At 36.3% G+C, this 20486-nt stretch overlaps 1 protein-coding gene across 1 annotated transcript in view; it reads left to right on the top strand.

Moving 5' to 3' along the window:
• The window catches only part of DCAF17 (DDB1 and CUL4 associated factor 17), a 51289-nt gene extending 32098 nt beyond the window's left edge, over positions 1–19191 (top strand). Inside the window, exons 9-14 of the mRNA XM_003254254.2 lie at positions 2984–3126; positions 7982–8091; positions 11010–11100; positions 12139–12222; positions 14166–14321; positions 15110–19191. Coding sequence (XP_003254302.2) covers positions 2984–3126; positions 7982–8091; positions 11010–11100; positions 12139–12222; positions 14166–14321; positions 15110–15250 — 725 coding nt within the window. The 3' untranslated portion in view covers positions 15251–19191. The remainder of the gene's footprint in view (positions 1–2983; positions 3127–7981; positions 8092–11009; positions 11101–12138; positions 12223–14165; positions 14322–15109) is intronic.
• The last annotated feature ends 1295 nt before the right edge of the window (positions 19192–20486 follow it).

The raw sequence follows: 20486 nt of genomic DNA on the forward strand, positions 1-20486 counted from the left end.
TTGTTTCTTTTTGCAAAAAAAAGCAGATGTATGTTTGCGTACTTTAAATATTTAATCTTCTTTCTTACATCAAATGCAGTATATTATATCCTCTGTTCTATACCTTATAATTTTACTTAACATATATCTAAATTTAAAAAAAATTTTTTATTTTTAGTAGAGGTGAGATTTTGCCATGTTGCCCGGGCTGGTCTCGAACTCCTGGGCTCAAGCAATCCACCCACCTTGGCTTCTCACAGTGTTGGGATTACAGGCGTGAGCCACCACACCTGAGCAAATTTTCTAAGTAAACGTTTATTCAGTAGAAGAAATATATCAAATTAATTATCCCCTACATTTAAAAATTCTAGAAAAAATCATATTGTATTACAGGTGTAGCCCTTCTTCTTTGATAAATAATAAAGTTATTTTGTATGCTTTATGTTAAAATTGTCTTTTAAGGTATTATTTGACCTTTCACAGATTCAAAGTATTTTAATTAATCATAATATTTGTTTTCTTTTTAAGGCCCCTTTTTTTCACAGTGTAGGAAGTGGAAGCCCTTTTGCTGGCTCTCCTACTCTTTTAACACTACCCTCTGGTATCCTCGTAAACATCCTTGCTTTCTCGAAAGAACAGATTGTCCACACCCATCATAAAATTTTCTTACCACAAGACATGGAATCAGCTACTCTGAGAACTTTTAGGCCTTTTTCATTGAGAATAATATTAGAGATCAAAATTGGGGCTCTTGGGTTCGCAGGGCACATTAGAGTTGTGGGCAGAGTAATAGTGCTACTTTTGGGTCATTTTTTGCATTTACTGGAAAAAGTATTTCTTTTTAAGTACCTCTGTTTGTACTGATTTTTTTTTCTATTTTGAATTCCTATATCCTCTATATTGAATTTCATATTCTTTATATATTAAATTTCACATTCTTTATAACATACCTAGTTGATTTCGACCCCAAATTCAAACTCTAATTGTATGTTTTACTTTTAATAATTTTTCTCTTCTTCATCTGCCATATCATCACATACAATGTGTGTATTTCTCTTATAATTTGCCAACTCATGCCTTTTGTCCCTTTTTCTGTTGGGGTTTTATATTTTTTATTGCTTAAAAAGACCTTTATATATTAAAGATATTACCCTTTTCTTAAAAGGTTAAAAAAATGAGCACTTGACATATATTTGATATGTTTATGCCTGTCTCTTCTTTTTCCTCAAGATTTTTTGTGAACCACTTTTTATGAAAGTTGACCCTTAACACAGGTTTGAACTGCACAAGTCCACTTATACACAGATTTTTTTCAATAAATACAGGAAAATTTTTTGGAGGTTTGCCACAATTTGAAAAAAAAATCACAGATGAACCGCATAGCCTAGAAATATGGAAAAAATTAAGAAAAAGTTAGGTACATGATGAGTGCATCAAACATATGTAGATACTAGTTTATGTGTTAATTGACTATTTGTGTTATTAGTAAGGCTTCTGGTCAACAGTAGGCTATTAGTAGTTAAGTTTTGGGGAAGTCAAAAGTTTGACTGGGCACAGTGGCTCACCTGTAATCCAAGCACTTTGGGAGGCCGAGGCAGGCAGATCGCTTGTGGCTAGGAGCTTGAGACCAGTCTGGCCAACGTAGTGAAACCCTGTCTCTACTAAAAAGACAAAAATTAGCTGAGTGTGATGGCATACACCCATAATTCCAGGTGTAATATTTAGGAAGCTGTGTAATACTTAGGCTGAGGTGTGAGGATTGCTTGAACCCAGGAGGAGGTTGCAGTGAGCCATGATTGTGCTATTGCACTCCAGCCTAGGTGACAGAGTGAGACTGTCTCAAAAAAAAAAAAAGAAAAGAAAAGAAAAGTTATACGTGGATTTTTGACTACACAGGGGATTGGTGCCCCTAAGCCTCATGTTGTTTAAGGGTGAACCATTTGTTTTTTTTCCCATATATAGCTCTAAGTAGTACATTGTCCTTATGAAGATGCTTAATATTAAGTACACACTTCTGTATATAACATGTGACTCTTACACGAATGATCTTCCTAAGACAAGCCCCTTTACTAATAGTAGTGGCCTCATAAACTAAAAATTAAATTCTCAAGTTAGAGGGTAAATAAGGGAGTCATAGGTTAGCCACCTGCCCAAACAGACCATGTGGTATTTCCTAAAGGCTGCTTGAAATGAATTCAGGTCTTCTAAAATTGCTATACCTTCTATTTATGCATCTAAGAATAGATCTATTATGCCCTACTTAAAGTTGTGATAAAAGAAGATGACTAAAAATTTCTCTTGGTGCTAAAAAGCACCAAGAGAAATTTATTTTACAGCATCAGTCTTCAAAAGAAACCGACTGGATATATCTGAACTACCTTAAAGTTAACTTGTCTGATGATAATAGTGGTAGTAGTGACTATCCTGTAATAAAGCTTTCATTGTGACAGGCCCTTTCCTAAGTGGTTACATTCATTGGGTCTAATAGTCCTCTGTACTGGAAATCTTAAGCAAGATAGATGTATACCTGAGTATACCTGTTAGTCCAGGATGTGGAAGCTCTCTTCCTCACATTTGAAGGCATTATTAGACCTAATTACCTTGTAGGATTATTATGAGAGTTGGAAATAGTATCTAACCCAGAGTCTTTTACATAGTAGATGTCCAATAAATGGCCACTACTTTTATTAAATGTACTTTGTCATTTCTTACCATCATAAACACCTTTAGGCCAGTTTTAATCTCTGCTCACCTGCGGACCACATATACCTCCTGAAAACAGATACCTAGAAAGTTGATTCAGCCTAATTTAGGTTCTGACTGGCTGTTTCTTTTCTTACAATAAACTCCTTACCTGATTGTATTTTATTTCCTTGAACATAGTAATTTTTCATTAATAGAAATTTATAGATGTTGCATGCAAAGAAAGGTTGAATTCAGTTAATGAATAGTCCAGAGCCCCCAGAACAGTGCAGCTAATGAATTCCTTTTCCTGTCTCTACAGACGTGCCACCACTGCTCTTTGAGGTGTCATCCCTGGAGAATGCTTTTCAGATTGGAGGCCATCCTTGGCACTACATCATCACACCTAATAAGAAGAAACAGAAAGGAGTTTTCCATATTTGTGCCCTAAAAGACAATTCCCTGGTAAATGAGTGATCAGACTTTTTATTAGCAAATTTATATCAAATTCTTTATTTTCTACCTCTCAAATAGGCCCACATTCCTAAGAATTACTTTTTTATGCATTTGTTTTAACAATTTGCAAACAATTTAAAATACAGAAGAATACAGACAATATAGAAAACATTTGTGTGTATCACCAATAATTTTAAAACATTAACATTTGAAAATTCTTATAGCAACAAGAATTTTATAGTTTTTTTAATCTCACCAATCTCCCAGCAAGGAATCTCATGTAAAACCTCTCCACAGTGGGAATCACCAATGGAATGTGTTCACATTGCTTCTGAAATTGCTGGTGGAATGTGTTGTTGGTTCTGCTTCTCCATGGTTTGTTGCTCTTTGCCTTCCAGAGCAGAACCAGATGGAACTCTGGTGGTCACAGTGTAGGTAAATTGAAGCACTTTGAATTTTTAAGGATATTCTTAACTTATTTATGGCAGAGTAGGTAGAAATGGTACGTGGTAAAACAATGGAAATTTCTACCCTTTGAATTCGTTTTTATTTTCTTTTTTAAAATGGCTTAGGCATTGATTTGTCATTTAATAAACATTTATTGAGGGCCTACCATGTGCCAGACATGACTAAGGACACAATCTCTTCCCTCAAGTTATACTCTCAAAGGAAACATGTAGAAAAATAAGATGCAATGTATTAAGTACAGTGATTGTGATAAGTGCAAAAAGTGAGTTAAGGGGGGAGTTCCATTTTTATTTTGTATTGCTGATTATGTTTTTTGTTGGTTAGTTTGTTTTTTGAGACAGGATTTCACTGTGTAATCCAGGCTGGAGTACAGTGGCACAATCACAGCTCACTGTAGCCTCAACCTCCTAAGGCTCAAGTGATCCTCCTGCCACAACCTCCTGAGTAGCTAGCACTGTAGAAAAATCACTCAAGCTTTAATTGTTGATATTTTTTCTCATTTTATATGGACATGTCAGTGCAACACTACTTTTATTTTATATTTATTTATTTAGAGACAGAGTCTCACTCTTCTCACTCTGTTGCCCAGCCTGGAGTGCAGTAGCACAGTCAGAGCTCACTGCAGCCTCAACCTCCTGGGCTCAAGTGATCCTCCCACCTCAGCCTCCTGAGTATCTGCGACTATAGGAGTGCACCACCATGCCTGGCTACTTTTTTATTTTTTGTGGAGATGGGGCCTCACTATGTTTCCCAGGCTAATCTCAAACTCCTGGCCTCAAGTGATCCTCCTTCTTGATATATCAGAAGAATTTGCCTTTTTTTTTTTGAGGCAGGTTCACCTTATGCTGACCTTGCTCAATCAGTCACTGTGGGCTCCAGTGGCTTTTAGAGTCACAGATCACCTTTCACCACGCATGTTACAGATCACCTTTTACCATGTTGCAGATCAGCATAGCATTGAGTCCATTTATCCACTTCCCTTGATGTCATGGCCATCAGGGGACAATGTGTCTTCTAGTTTTCTTTTGTAGGAGCATTGTTCCCTTCCATTTCCCCAAATACTTATCACATGGCAGCTCCTATTTGGCCCAGCCCAGTGACATTCTCTTTTATAAAGGACTCTCTAAGGGCTGTTTTCCATTGTGACAAGTCTTGGTTTGATTGGTCACCTCCCAGCGAGTGGACATCATTCAGCCACCAGGACCTGTCACATCTCTTTTTCACTTAACTTTGGATCTAGTGAAATCCTGCACAGTTCACATTCTAGACATTTAACATGTATTCTTTTTTATAAGAACTGATAGTACCTATTATTTTATACACAAACACACACACATGTACAGATACAGCCAGCCCTCTATATCCATGGGTTCCACATCTGTGGATTCAACCAACTATGGATTGGAAATATTCAGAAAAAAAAAAAAGGATGGTATAAGGGATGATGTGCATAGATGCATAGATTATATGCAAATACTGCACCATTTTATATAAGGTACTTGAGCGTCAGTGGGTTTTGGTATTTGTGAGGGGTCCTGGAAGCAATCCCCTGTGGTTTCCAAGGAATTACTTTAAATAGTGGCCTTCAACATGTATATCAAGCATGCTTGTCACATACTCTCCTTCTATAATAACTGATTATAACATTTATTCCAATCTATATTTCAGCATACTCTTAAAGAGCTGCCAAATTCAGGGGAAGTTTTTAGTCCTTTTATCACAGTTCTATCACTGTGACATTGCCTTAATGATTTGTATACCTATTAACTCCCCACCTGTTAGTCAGAAGAGTAGATAACTAAAAAAACATGTAAGCAGCCGAACTTAAGATTTCAGAAAATGTTTCATAGCTTTCTCTATTAAACTGAGCTTTGAGATCTAACATTTGAGCAAATAAAAACAATAGAAGCTGATAATAAGCTGCCTAGTATTTCACACAGAAATCTTTTTTTGCATGTTTTAATTAGATATTACAATAAAGAGAACAATCTCCTAAAAAAAAGATATGTATAGTGTGTGCATATTTTGTGTTAAAGGAGCATCTGGAGCTAATACCATCATGGACACATTAATTTCAGTGGTTACATTCAATCAACATATTTAATTACATTAATTTTCTTTTATGTAACATGTAATAATACCACTATTTCTATTAGATATAATTAGGATTCTTGTAGAAATTCTTGAAAAATTGAAACTCTTTCATTGATTTGATACATAAAATGTATTACATTCCAAAAAATTTAAAAATCATGAGGCCAGGCACGGTGGCTCACGCATGTAATTCCAGCACTTTGGGAGGCCTAGGCAGGCAGATCACTTGAGCCCAGGAGTTCAAGACCAGCCTGGGCAACATGGTGAAACCCTGCCTCCACAAAAAATACAAAAATTAGCCAAGTGTGGTGGTGTGCACCTGTGGTCCCAGCTACTTGGGAGGCTGAGGTGAGAGAACTGATTGAGGCCAAGAGGTCAAGGCTCCACTGAGCCGAGATCACACCACTGCACTCCAGCCTGTGCAACAGAGTGAGACCCTGTCTCAAAAAATAAAAAATAAAAATAAATCATGGCATACAAAGCACTTACAATATAACCCCAGCCTACCTCTCCAGTCTCATGGCTGGATACTATACTTTTCAGTTTAATTTTACCTGCTACTCATGTTTATATGCATACTATATGGATTAACACTTCTATACTTTTGGGTTTTTTTGTTTGTTTTGTTTTCAGACAGGGTTTCACTCTGTTGCCCAGGCTGGAGTGCAGTGGCACGATCTCGGCTTACTGCAAGCTCCGCCTCCTGGGTTCAAGCCATTCTCCTGCCTCAGCCTCCTGAGTAGCTGGGATTACAGGCACACACTACCATGCCCACTAATTTTTGTATTTTTAGTAGAGACAGAGTTTCATCTTGTTGGCCAGGCTAGTCTCAAACTCCTGACCTCAAGTAATCCACCTGCCTCGGCCTCCCAAAGTGCTAGGATTACAGGCGTAAGCCACTGCCCCTGGCCGATTAACACTTCTGTACTTTTGATTTTACTGTGTCTTATTTGTAGCTATTTTCTACTTATCCTTTAAGGCTCATTTCAACCTTTTTTTAACTCCCAAAATTCTGTTCACTTGGATATCTGGTGCATGGGTCAATCACTTTTTGGAGTACAGTGGCACAATCATAGCTCACAATAACTGCCTTATTATTTTTTGTTTATGTTTCTGCCTCCCCCTAGACTATAAGCTTCTTGATGACAAAGATTATGTTTAATTGATGTGAGGTATGAATGCCTGGTCTGATACCTAGAACATAGTAGCTTATCAATATATGCTAATGGAATTTAAAAGCTTTAGTGTTTCAAAACTCATGAATATCTAGTAGGAAATATGGCATCATTTTATTTTACATTAGAGAAATTAAATTAAATGACTTCTGTGAAGCCAGTGAAGTTAATATATCCAAGTTGGTATTCGTTCCTAGTGCTCCTGGATATAAGGTAAAACATTTGTGTACACGTGATAACATATCAGATGGTTTTTTTCTTTATTTTAATATCTAAATATACTACAGTGAAATCTCTTCTTGCCTTAAAAGCTAAGCAGTATTAGATCATTTCCTCAGATATTAGAGTTCAACATTTGACTTATCCAAGATTCTGTGACCCATGTCTGAGGCTTTAGGTTTGTTTACATGTTCACTTTTTGTTATCTGCTCTTCTGATTGAAAGATAGTTGGGGATAGGGAAGAGAAGAAGAAGTTGTGGAGAACTGCATGTGCATGATTATGGCAGAGTTATATAATGGAAAGTCCATGGATTTTGGAGTCAGATCTGCTGTTTAGTAGGTTCAAAATATTGGACAAGGTCAGGTGCAGTGGCTCACGCATGTAGTCCTAGCACTTTAAGAGGCTAAGGTGAGAGGATCACTTGAGGCCAGGAGTTTGATACCAGCCTGGGCAACATAGCGAGACTCTATCTCTATTTTAAAAAAAAAACACACACACACACACACACCAAAAAAAATTGGGCAAATGATTTATTCTCTTTGTGTATCAGTTTTCAATACTTCCTTTGAGTGTTATTAAGATTAAACGAAACAATGCCTATAAAGCATCAAATGCAGTTCCTGACACAAAGTAGATGCTTGAAATATGGTATCTCTTGTGTTATTACTCCTGTTTGTGAGATACAGGGTATGTTACAGAACAAATCCATGACATTTCTGAATTTAAATGTTCAGAATTTCTCAAATTTTCATGTCCTCATTTGGCCTTCAAATATATTCCACTTTAACTGCTTAATATTTTTTCTTCCATGTACCTTTGACCTATTGATCTATCACTTGGGTTAGATTTGTAAAATCATTTGATTCTCCCTTAATCTTTGTCTTTAATGCTTTTTTCCAACTTCAGGCAAAAAATGGGATCCAAGAAATGGATTGTTGTTCTCTAGAATCTGACTGGATCTATTTCCATCCTGATGCTTCTGGTAGGATAATACATGTTGGTCCAAATCAAGTCAAGTGAGTAATCTCATTAGCACTTGAAAGTTAAGAACAGCTTTTGGTAGCATTTGTTGGCATCTTTATTTTTGCCAGCGAACTAGTGAGCCAATTAATGGAAATAATTAGCTTGTTGTTGGGTGCCTCCTCAGAGACTGGCATATAGAAAACCTGAACTTATTCTTTCAGACTCAACATTACTGTTTGTAAATATTAAATTTGAAAACGTTATTTGATGGATGATATGCAAGTAAAAGGGAATTACAGACTGCCCTTTCTCATCAGGTCTTAGTTAATTCTCTAGGGTTAATAAGAAAGAAGAGTATTTGTCTTTGTTCTAAAAGACAGCCTAGACACAGGAAAGGAAGTGGATTGTTTGAAGTAAATCTTGTTTTATTTTGATTGGTTTCAGGGCACACACGTCTCCCACAAACTGAACTCTCCTTCCCTTAAACACTTTGCATTTGGCATCCCTGACACCACAGTTCTGAATATTTTCCTATTTCATCTATCTTTTTTAGTTTGCTTTTATGCTCTTCCTTCTCTACCCAGACTTTAATTGTTGAATGTCCATAGTTGGGTCATAGGCCCTCTTCTTTTCTCACTATTTCCATTCTGCATGATTCTATTTATTCGTTTGGCTTCAAGATCATGTATACATGAGAACTCCAAAATGTATATACTAGCCTCAACCTCTCCTCTAAGTTCATTCCAGAAATCTTGAATCATTCCTGATACCTTCTTACCAATTTGTCTTTCATCAATATACGTACATTTAAACACTTACAGGCATTCTCTTTCTCTGATACATATATACCATATATCCTCTCAATCCAGTGTATTTTGCTACGAAATATTTCTTAAATCTGCTTATTTCTGCCCTTGGCCACTGTCATCGTCTTGGTCAGGTCACTGTCATCATTAGCCTAGGCTACAGTAATAGCCCACTCCAGGGCTCCAGGATCCACTCTTGTGCTGTCTGTTTTCTTCTCAGCAGCTAGCATGATTTTTAAGAACATGAAGAAATATAAAAACCTATGCAAGTGAATTCAAATGCTTTAACCTTTTTATGGCTTTTCATTGCTCTTAGGATAAAAACCAACATAGTTAGCGTGGTCCAAAAGACCCTCCTCCAACTCAGTTTACTCTAGTCATGTTGTCTTTTCAGAAAACTGAGGGCCTGTTCCCTCTGTTTGGAGTCTGTTTCCCCTGCCTGTTCTCCTGCCTAATTTCTATTCATATTTTATGGCCCAGCTTCAATGTCACTTTTCTACAGACCTTCCCTGATGCCCCTTGTTAGATTTGCTTGCCCATCATATTTTCATTGCACCCACTGGGTCATCTTCTTTTGTAGCACTTAGGGCAACTTAAATAAGTTATTTTTGTGATCTTCTGCTTAAATACCTTATTTGGTATCATAAACTCTATGATGACAGGGAAAGAGTCTGTTTTGCTGACACCTGTAACTCCAGCACTAAGCATAGTCCTTGGCACAGAGTAGATGCTCAGTATTTGTTGAATAAGAAGAGAAGGGGCTGGGCTTGATGGTTTATGCCTATAATCCTGCACTTTGGGAGGCCGAAGCAGGAGGATCGCCTGAAACCAGCAGTTTGACACCAGCCTGGGCAACACAGTGAGACTTCGTCTCTACAAAAAATAAAAATAAAAAATAGCCAAGCATGGTGGTGGGCACCTGTGGTCTTAGCTCCTCAGGAGTCTGGGGCAGGAGGATCAGCTGAGCTCAGGAGTTCGAGGCTGCAGTGAGCTATGATTGTAGCACTGTACTCCAGCCTGGGTAATGGAGTAAGACCCTGTGTCTAAAAAAATAAAAAAATAACAAAGGGAAGCGTCTGCCTTTATTTTTTATGCTTCATGGTAATCAGTCTACCTCTTTGGATCTATTATTAATATAAGGAGATGAAAGGATTTAATGAAATAAGATTATTTTTACACATCTTAAACTGTGGTTCCGCTTCAGTAAGCCTTACTTTTAATGTTTGTTACCACCCACATTAATTTTATGTTTGCTTTCTTAAGTTTGAACTTAAGAAAACAAGGCCCACAAAGAGTGTATGGCCTTTTGCCAGGTTTTACAATATAAGCATTTAAAAATATTGCCACTAAAAAAGCTAAGTGAATAATTTAAATTATTATTTGATCTCTTGGTCTTTGGGAACTCTGAGGTTTCCAGCACTCTCTGGACACATAGCTGCTTCTCTCTGCTATTCTTTTTTTTTGCATTTGAGACTTTGAGCTTGTAAAACATTGTGCTTTTGAAGCTTGTTAACAATGTAAACAGATTTCTGTGGGTGGTGAGCAAATTATTTTATTTTCTCTTAATAGGCTTGATCCATGAAGCCATTTGCACTCAAAAACCCCAAATCTTTAAATATAACCAATCCTAAGAAAAAAGAATAGTATTTTCAGTTGTAGTTTTTGAATATTATTCTATCATGAAAACTCTTAGTTTCTATTTAGGTATAGATTTCATTGCTGATTGAATTTCTTTTTAGTTAACCCTAAGTGTTGCTCATAGATATCTCATCCTACTTCAGAAACAAAAATGCAAATATCTGCTATAATTGTTAGAGCTGAAATGTTAGAGACCCGTTACAGCATAGCAGAGATAAGGTTCTTCAGAGTAACTTTCATTAAGCCAGTTTGGAAAATAGCTTAGGCCTGACCAAGCTGATCATTACCTACTTCAATGGCACCTGTTGTCACAGTTCCCACGTTTTTCTGTTTAACAGAATCTCCGAATTTGAAGGAGTTCATGGACATTTAGTGATCACTTATTAGTATCACAGACTAATCAAGAGAACTACCTCAGTGTTGTTACTATAATTTTTATTTGTTGAGTTTTATTTCAATACTTAAACTTTGGCACTTTGATGGTGTTTTGAAGTCTTAGATTCTCAGAATCCTTTTTCCCTTCTCAGAGTTTTGAAGCTAACTGAAATAGAAAATAATAGTTCTCAGCATCAGATCTCTGAAGATTTTGTCATTTTGGCCAACAGGGAGAACAATAAAGTAAGTCAAGAGTACTTTAAAATCCTTTATATATCATTGTCTTTCTATATAAGACCTTAATATGCTAATATATTTGCCTTTGAGTGTAGCAGAAAACAACAGCACAGCCCCTATAAAAGTCTGTACATTTTGTCTACATGGGTAGCCAGTTTTAGCCCCATGTACATTTGAGATTAAAAGAAAGTTGACTATATTGAGTTTGTCTTTTGCTGATTTCTGTTTCTTTTCTGAGTTTCCTTTTAAGTTTTTATTGATGAATTTTCAACCTTTGGGTCTAATTAATTGTGCAAACTTAAATTTAATTGGGGTAATATATAAGTCTTTAAAAATCACATACCATACTTTAACTCCAGATGGTACTTTTCTTTTAGTGTATAAATTAAGACCACAAAGAAAATTATGGAGAGGGAAATTTCTAAAACAGATCCACTTTTTATTTGCTGTACTATATGCTAAGGCAAAAGTCAGGTGAATGAGGCAGCTAATCCATAATCTTTTAAATAATTTTTTTTTTGCCCATTCTGGCATTTTAGCCATTAAAAACTTTAATAAAATATTTTTGAGCCAGGCATGGTGGCTCACACCTGTAATCCCAGCACTTTGGAAGGCCAAGGCAGACAGATTGCTTGAGTTCAGGAGTTCGAGACCACCCTGGGTGATATGGTGAAACCCTGTCTCTACAAAAAGTAGAAAATTAGCCAGGCATAGTGGTGTTTGCCTATAGTCCCAGCTACTGGGAAGGCTGAGCTGGGAGGATCACTTGAGCCTGGGAGGCAGAGGATGCAGTAAGCCAAGATTGTGCAACTACAGTGAGGCAAGATCGTACCTCTGCACTCCAGCCTAGGCGACAGAATGACACCCTGTCTCAAAATATGAAACGGAAGATCAGAAATCTGATTCAGAATTTCCTCAGTTGAGGAAAGAATTGTGGATGTGGGAGAAGGGTTGGTAAGTTTTACCAAATTTGTTAATACAGTTTTTCCTTTGACTGCATGTAATAGAACTTGTCCTATCTTTTTATTTCTTTCCATATGATAGAATGAAAATGTACTCACTGTTACAGCTTCTGGACGGGTGGTAAAAAAAAGTTTTAACCTTCTGGATGATGACCCAGAACAAGAGGTATTGCTTTGGCCAGAGATGACAAACCAAACCAGTGTGTCCTTGCATTGTGAATTTCATATTAATACTTCCCCATACCCTGGGGTGGAGGTTGGGGTTGAGGGATTCCAGGCAGGCCAGTTGGGTGGGCTTGTGCATGCTATTTCAACCAGTGCAACCCCACCATCCTCTCTTTTCATATTGTAATTATTCTTAAAGTTTTATTTGCAGAAAAGTTCATAGGCAAAATAATTTGAAAACACGATTAGCTTATTGTTTTGTTTTGTTGATGTGTATATTTTCTAGGGGAATCTGTTAAGGGAAAATTCTTGAGTTATATCCTGATGACTTTATGGTTTTTGCCTCATTTTTTACTTGCTAGACTTGAATATGTTTGTTAATGTCCATAGGCCAGAGGAAGAGGATGTGAGGGCATGATAAATCAGTTCAGCTCTTATCTTCAAGTTGGTTTTATGAGTCACTGAGCTAATACATTTTTATCGCCTTCCTTTAAAAAGGCATTGGAAGTATTTATGAAATCAACTGATAGTGATCATGCTTTAAATATATAAACCATTGCGTAAATTCTAAATCCATTTAGACTATCTAACTATATTATTTGTATGACCATTTTTAAGTAGAAACATTAGAGTGGCTTTTTAAGGACAGTTTTTGAACTTCTTTTAAAATAGGTTAGAGGTGGCCCAGTATGTAGCTGTTCTCAAAAAAAACACACAAAAAATTATTATTTTGGACCATACAAACCTATTGAGAACAAAGAAGAAAGCAACATACTCTGCATATAAAACTGTATTCCGGAGAGATGTACTAAAATTTCCAAAAGGTAGCATAATTCATTAAGGGGGGAGAGGTGGTAGCAAAACAAGAGATGCTCTATATCATGAGATTAAAAAAACAAAATCTTTTAGCCTGTAAAGGAAAAGTTTGAAGAAATAGTGACTAAAATCTATAAAATCACTGACACCAAGGCAAGAAGTCACCCTTTGAAGTTTGACCATTGTAAGGTGAAGGCAAAAAGGAAATAACATAAAAGTACATTTTAATAATCAAAGGTAATAAATCCATATAAATTTTTATGTCTTAAGGTGGTAATGGCAGAAAATGTCAGTGGATTAGAGAGCAGTTTGACCAAACATAGGTGAAGAATTAGTGCATAGTGATTGAGGGAAACATGCTATGCCTGTCTTTAAAGTTAATGCCAGGCATTCAGCCAAGATGTACCTTCCCGTGGTCCATTCCTGGATGCTTGGGCACTGATCTGCTTTCCATGCAAGGTTTTTGGAGTCTCGGGTTTTCTTCCTGGAGACACAGTTCTGGGATTTTTCTCTCTTTACCATAGCTAACCCTCTTGTCCCAGTCCTGTTCTGTGGGTTGGATTTTATTTCCTAATATTCTCCCTCAAGTATAAGCAGCCATTTTTGCTTTATTTAAAAAACCAAAAGGATTTTTTTAAAAAGGTGGTAAAAAGTCATAAATAGTATATGATGGGTTATCCATCCTTCTAGAAATGACTATGTTTTTCTGGTGTGAGAACTTTCAGAGCTCAGTGAGCAGTATTCAGGTTTCAGAACCAAGCTTCACGTGTTTAGTCCTGTCCAGGAATCGGCAAACACGTGTGTGAGAGGCAGCAGTTGAATACTCTTTTAAATTTAGAGAATCTCCAATTTGCTGTCACTGTAGAGAATTTCAGTTATACTTTGAGATCTACATAGACTTGGTTTTGTTTATCAAATCTGTAGGATACTGCTTAACTTTTGAAAATCTTGGAGCTGATGTTTTACTAGGCATATAAACAGATACATTTCTACCTATTATTCTTCCCATTCATTCATTCTTCTCCCATATTTTTGTAAGTAATAGAATACTTAAACTGTAAATGCAGAAATAAGCCTACCTGAATAACTGGATTTTGCCCCTTTGCCTCTATTTTATCTATCCCAAAGACTTTCAAAATTGTGGACTATGAAGATGAGTTAGATTTGCTTTCTGTGGTAGCTGTTACTCAAATAGATGCTGAAGGAAAAGCTCACCTGGATTTCCACTGTAATGAATATGGAACTTTACTTAAAAGCATTCCACTAGTGGAGTCATGGGATGTGGTAAGTAGAGTCCATGGGATACAAAGTTGTAAACCTTTTCTTTATAGGTGCCATTTATTAGAACAGATGTTACTGTGTTCATGTCAGTCCAGACTCACCTATGCCAGTGACCACGTGAAAGAGGTTATTGTCCTATATACAGGACAAAAGAGTACTTCTTAAGCCTTCCTCCCCTGGGCACTAGGGGATTCTTACCAGTGGCCTTAAAGATAAAACTTCATGTGTTTTCCTGAGACATGTTGTCTCTTTCCTTACCTTAGTCTTTGATTGTCTTTCAATTATAAATTTGGAAAAATTTTTTTAAATAAGAGAATACAGTAATAAATCCCCACAATTATTTAATAGAGATCATATCTAAGCATGCAGGATTCCCAGGTACTCTTGTATACATTTGTCTGATATTTCAACTATTATAGAATGTCAAAGTTATAAGGAACAATAGACATCATTTTATCCAGGTCTTGTTTTGTCAGTGGAGAACCTGGGAAGTTTGGCAACTCGTACGTGATCACACAATGAGATAGATAATAGTAGCATTGGCAATAGAATCTGGGTATTTAGACTCCTGGGTCCAGAGTTCTTTTTATGCTCTACATTTTCTGGAATGCCTTTTTTGTTAATAATCTGCATATCCACAAATAATGAAAAATAAACCTCTTTCTAGCAACTATTTTCTTCTAAGTGTATGTTTGAAGATCCCTAGCATAGGTACTGTGACATTTTAGTAACACAGTAGTGAATATGGCTGTGTGAAAAGGAGACTCCATATGATTGTATATTTGTTACAGACATATAGCCATGAAGTCTACTTTGACAGAGACTTGGTGCTACACATAGAGCAGAAACCCAACAGAGTCTTTAGCTGCTATGTTTACCAGATGGTATGTGACACTGGGGAAGAAGAAGAAACCATAAACAGAAGCTGTTAAAAAGAGTGAGATAATTGTAACCTGAGACTTTTAGCCAAACACCCCAGCAGCTGTGTCCAATCCATTTTATTATCTGCATGGCACATTCTCCAGTATTTTCCAAAAAAGTCTTGTGTTGACCTCAGATGACTATGACTTCTTTTTTAAACTCTTGTTGTAAAAGATGGTGAGGACTCCATTTTTTGTAAAGGTTTTTTAGAATACTGTTCCAAGAAGTTTAGTGTTTTGCAGCTTTGAGCTAGGTGATAATGCAAACATAAAATGCTAGGAACAGAAAAGGACAGGTTAATTCCAATTGTTGAGGAGTAAGTCATTGATGGGATGGGTCATTGATGGGGTAGGTCATTGATGGGTTCTTAAAGGATGGTATGGAATTTTGTTTGTTAAGGCTGGGAAAGACAGGGAGAAACAAAAGTAAACATGCAGAAAGAAATCTCATATCCTCTATACCAAACTTTGCTTAAGGATGAGAAATGAGATGTGTTATGTGAGAACATTATTTTGAGCCCAAAATGTGTCATCACAGTTTTTAAAAATCTTATATATGTATTTGTATGTGTTTCGTATTTGTATACAGTATCAGGAATTGGTTCTAGTTCCCAAATTATCTTTTCTTCCTTGGTTTTGTTCTCCTGGCTTGATGTTCACATTGAATATTTGTGTTTCTATATAGACTAATGTAAAAGATTCCAAGCAAACCTTTAGTGAAATTGTTTTCTGATTTGCATCCTGTTTAGCTCTTAATGTATCTAAGGATGTTCTCATCTCACCATTCTATTCATTTAGTGAGTTTTCTGACCTTGTTTAGGCAATATTTTCATACTTATGCAATAGGATAAAGGTACCCTTGCCTGCACTAGTTCTGTTTCCTGTAGAAGAGTAGATAGAGTCCCAGAAGAAGTTCTTACTAGCTTGGGAGTTGCCTGATTAACCAGAGAAAATTTTTAGCTTACTTATGAAACAAGCATTATTTCTTCTTTGTTAGGAAAGATCTCAATATGATCCTGGAACTTTAATAATCATTCTTTAGAATGTTAAATAAAGGCAACCCAAGTAAAGGGAGAAAATGTTTCTTTATGCTTCCTGTTTGAGAAATTCAGTTGCTTCCATTTCGCATGTTCTGCACATTTATCCGATGTAACCTCAAAAGAATAACTAGTAATAAGGGAAGGAAACAGCAGCAACAATCATTGCTGATTCAAGTTTAAGGTTAAAATATGGAATTTTTAGCTTGGATGATTTATATTAAAATATTTCCATTTTTTTCTTCAGTTTTGGCTTGATGCCATGTTAAGAATGATGTGAATTCTTCCCAGTTCTGCCCTGGTGCTAGACATTGCCCCATACTTTCAATTAGACACTAGCTGTATCTAAATAGTCCCACTCAGTAAACTTACATCTTGAAAAACAAGACTGGTAAGAGGACAGTGAAAGTACTAAAGAAAGAAACCAATGTTGTGTGAGTTTCAAAGCAGATTCAATGCTGTGTAAAAGTAGAATGTTTATTCTCCATTTCCAAGAGTGTTTCAGAATAGGATGTCTTAAGATTGCAGTCATGTCAGAGATTTTTTTTTTAGGTGATTATTGAGTTTCTCCTTCTCCTTTAAGTCATCACCTTCCTTTTATGAAATGATAGTAAGGAACTCATCTATTCTGAAAGGTATTTGAGAAATATCTGAATTCCTGGCTGCTTTTTTGCTGGGGGTAGAGGGTGGAATACTTCTGGTCTAGATATAACTTACCACTAAGAAACCCCCAATATGTCACCACTGCCTAAATCTAACTAGACCAGGGTCCAAATGCATCCAGGCCAGGCAGGAAATATACCTCATGTGAATGACAGTAAGGAGTTGTGGGCAGTGTAACAAACAGGAGAGCTATGCCCCAACTAAAAGGAGCAGCTGCTATTGCTTAGTTTCAGCCAGTTGCAACAGTATGTGGGAATGTAGGCTGCATGATTGTTAACAAGATAGGTGGTAAAAAGATGCCAAAAGATACAGAAGATAGCAAAGAATGTGGGGAATTTGGATACCACACATAGCGAGAGACAATGAAGCATGCTTCCCAGCTCACCAGTGTCACACAGCTGCTCATTCTGCCACCTGCCAGACATTAATGTCTTCCTGCCCTACCTAAACCCCCTCTTTACCTGATATTTTAATTCGAGACTCTAGCTACATGCCCACCTACTTAACAGGTACTAGTGACAGGTACAAAACATTATGGGTAACAATTCTGAGTGTTTAATGCAAGCCCAGGTGAAGCAGGGTAGCTTCCATCAGCAGGTACAGACGTTAAGCTGAAAAGAGGTGCGTTCTGCATTGTACTCCTGGATCTAAGTTTCTGTATTCTCAGAGCATCAATGCAGCAAGCTTATTGTTCCTTAATTTTTTACAATATTTATCACAACTCTGGGAAAAAACAAAACAAATCCTATCTTATTTACTATTTGTGCTACCTAGTGAGGAGATATTGCTCTGTTTAGACAAATTAAGGCACTTCACATTCTTCCACCAATTGAAAATTTTGTGTCTTACAGTTGTTTTTTTAAATAATACATTTATTGAGCACTTTCTATCTACTAGTCACTGTGATACAGTATAAGTAAAATGGGTTGTCTCATTTAATATTCAAAATAACTACATGAAGTATGAACTGCCATTATCTTTCCCCTTTGTACAAATGAGGAAAGTGAGGCTTACGGAAGTTAATTGGCCCAGGGTCCCACAACTAGTAAGTGCAGAGGTGGGAAACATAACCAGATTTCTTTGGCATAAACTTGTGCCAAATTTCCTCCAAAGCTCTCAAAAGGCAATGCATGTTATTTTATCCCATATATAGCATACCAACAACTATAATACTAGGTATGTAGGAAAGTGCTTAATAATTGTTTTTTACTGATGATTCAGTGTCTAAATTTTGAACAAATTTGGGTAAGATACAAGTCACACATAAATTGACAGAAAATGTAGTTCTTCATTCAATGGTTAGCAGTCATTAAAAGGTACTTTCCCTTTGTTTGTGGTGATAATAAAATCAGTATTAGTGGTTTTCATATTATTTGGCTTCCATATTAATAATTTTTATATTTTCTTCTCCTTCTTACCATGTTTACTTATATCATCCCTCTTTTAGAATCCCAGGGAGCTAATTTCTGGTCCCTGTGTTGCTATCAAATCTGTATCTTGCAGAAAGAATAATTTATTTCAAACAAGGGACATACAATAGAAAGATAAGACCTACTGAGGTCTTTTTCCCATCATTTTATTATGAAAAATTTTCAAACATACAGTAAAGTTGAAAGAATTTTATAGTGAATACTGACCACAGGGATTCTACATCTTACTCTACTCATTTTATTATTTTCCTATCCAGCATACTTTTTGATGGATTTCAAAATAAATTGCAGTTGCTGATATACTTCCCCCTAGTACTTCAACTGCATATTATTAACTAGAGTTTAGTATTTATTTAGTTTTTTAAATTTTTTTGATTTAAGATTTACCTGCAATAAAATGCACAAATCTTAAGTATAAATTTGCTGAGTTCTTGCAGACATATACACCTGTGTAACCCAAACCCTTTCCAAAATTTAGAACATTGCAATCATCTTCAGAAAGTTTCCTAAATCCCTCTCCTGGTCTATCCCCTCCCAACCCCTCAGGTATAACTACTGTTCTCATTCTTTTATATCAAAGGTTAAATTTACCTGTTCTAAACTTCATATAAGTGAAATTATACAAAATGTAATGCTTCTTTCACTTAGCATAATGTTTTTGAGATTTGTTCATGTTGTTGCATGTGTCAGGGATTCATTTCTTTTTATTGCTGAGTATTTTGTATGAATATGTCACAGTTTTTTTTTTAATCTTTCTGTTGATGGACACGGCACTCTTTCTGCTTGTTTTTTACTGTTATGAATAAAGCTGCTATGAACAGTCTTAGACAATTCTTTTGTGAACACGTGTCTTTATTTCTCTTGGGTAAATATCTGGGGATGGAATTTTCGGGTCCTTGGGTAGGTGTATATTTAGTTTAATAAGAAACTGCCAGACCTTTTCCCGAAAGGATTCTACGATTTTACATGCCTGCAGCAATGTAGGAGACTTCCACTTGCTCCACACATTCTCCAACATTTGTGGTTGTTAGTCTTCTTTATCTTAGTATTTATGCTGGGTGTGTAATCATTTCTAGTTGATACTCAGATTGTTTCTACTTGTGGTTAGCAACCCTCTTGTCAACTTGACCTCCTTCCTTCCCCAGGAACTGCTGAAAACATTCTTTGTGATAATAGTTAAGATACCCCAAAACTCAGCTTGAATTATTCTTTCTCAAACATGGGATACATTGCTCATCAAAGAACCCTGATTCCTTTAATGGAGATTATAGTTGGGAACAACCTGGGTTCTAAGGGCACGTGTTCCACCGTTTCACATGACTACTGCAGCTGGACAAAATGGCACTGGAGAAGAGGTCACAACAATCATTGTAATAAAAGCAGAAAGATGACTTTTTTCTTCAAAAGTTATGAGTTCGTGTTATCATGAACATGATAACAGGTGAAATCAGGTGAACTTTTTTTCTCTAATATGACAGCATATTAAACAAGCTGTATCCTTTTCTCACTAACTGTAGTATTCTGGGCTGGATATGTTGGGATAGCAAATTAGTATATTCAAATTTTAGAGGTGCACAAAATTTCAGAAGTATTTATTTATACTCTTTTTGACTCTCAATTCAAGTGTCTTAGAATTTGTGCCAAAGTTTGCAGGTTCGGTTCCTTTCCTCATTATAACCTGAGTCCTATAGAAGGGTGAAGGTGGAAAGGAGGGAGACTCTCAGCCTCCTATATAGGCACATTAGAAACCACCATGCCGTGAACACTAGGCTCTCAGATAGAACCCACTGAGATTAACAGACAATAGCAAGGAAAGGGAGGATTGAGATCAGCAATAGCATGTAATATTTGTCTGATACTCTCCTTTAATTCTTTGTTTTTATGAATACAAGTGTTATTCCTGATTAGAGGCAACATTGAATTTGAGTTTCATAAAGAATTTTTGCTACACTTTTTTTTCTCAGAATAACCAACTTTGCAAAGGTGGTAAATCTGATAAAAAGATGTCAGCAAATAAAATCAAATTATTACTTAGAATTATCAGAGATCTTTAAATTTTATTTATAGATTTATTAAAGTATAATTGACGTGTAGTAAACACTTCTTTTTTTGAGACAG

Source organism: Nomascus leucogenys, chromosome 22a, assembly GCF_006542625.1.
Source record: "Nomascus leucogenys isolate Asia chromosome 22a, Asia_NLE_v1, whole genome shotgun sequence".
NCBI lineage: Eukaryota > Metazoa > Chordata > Mammalia > Primates > Hylobatidae > Nomascus > Nomascus leucogenys.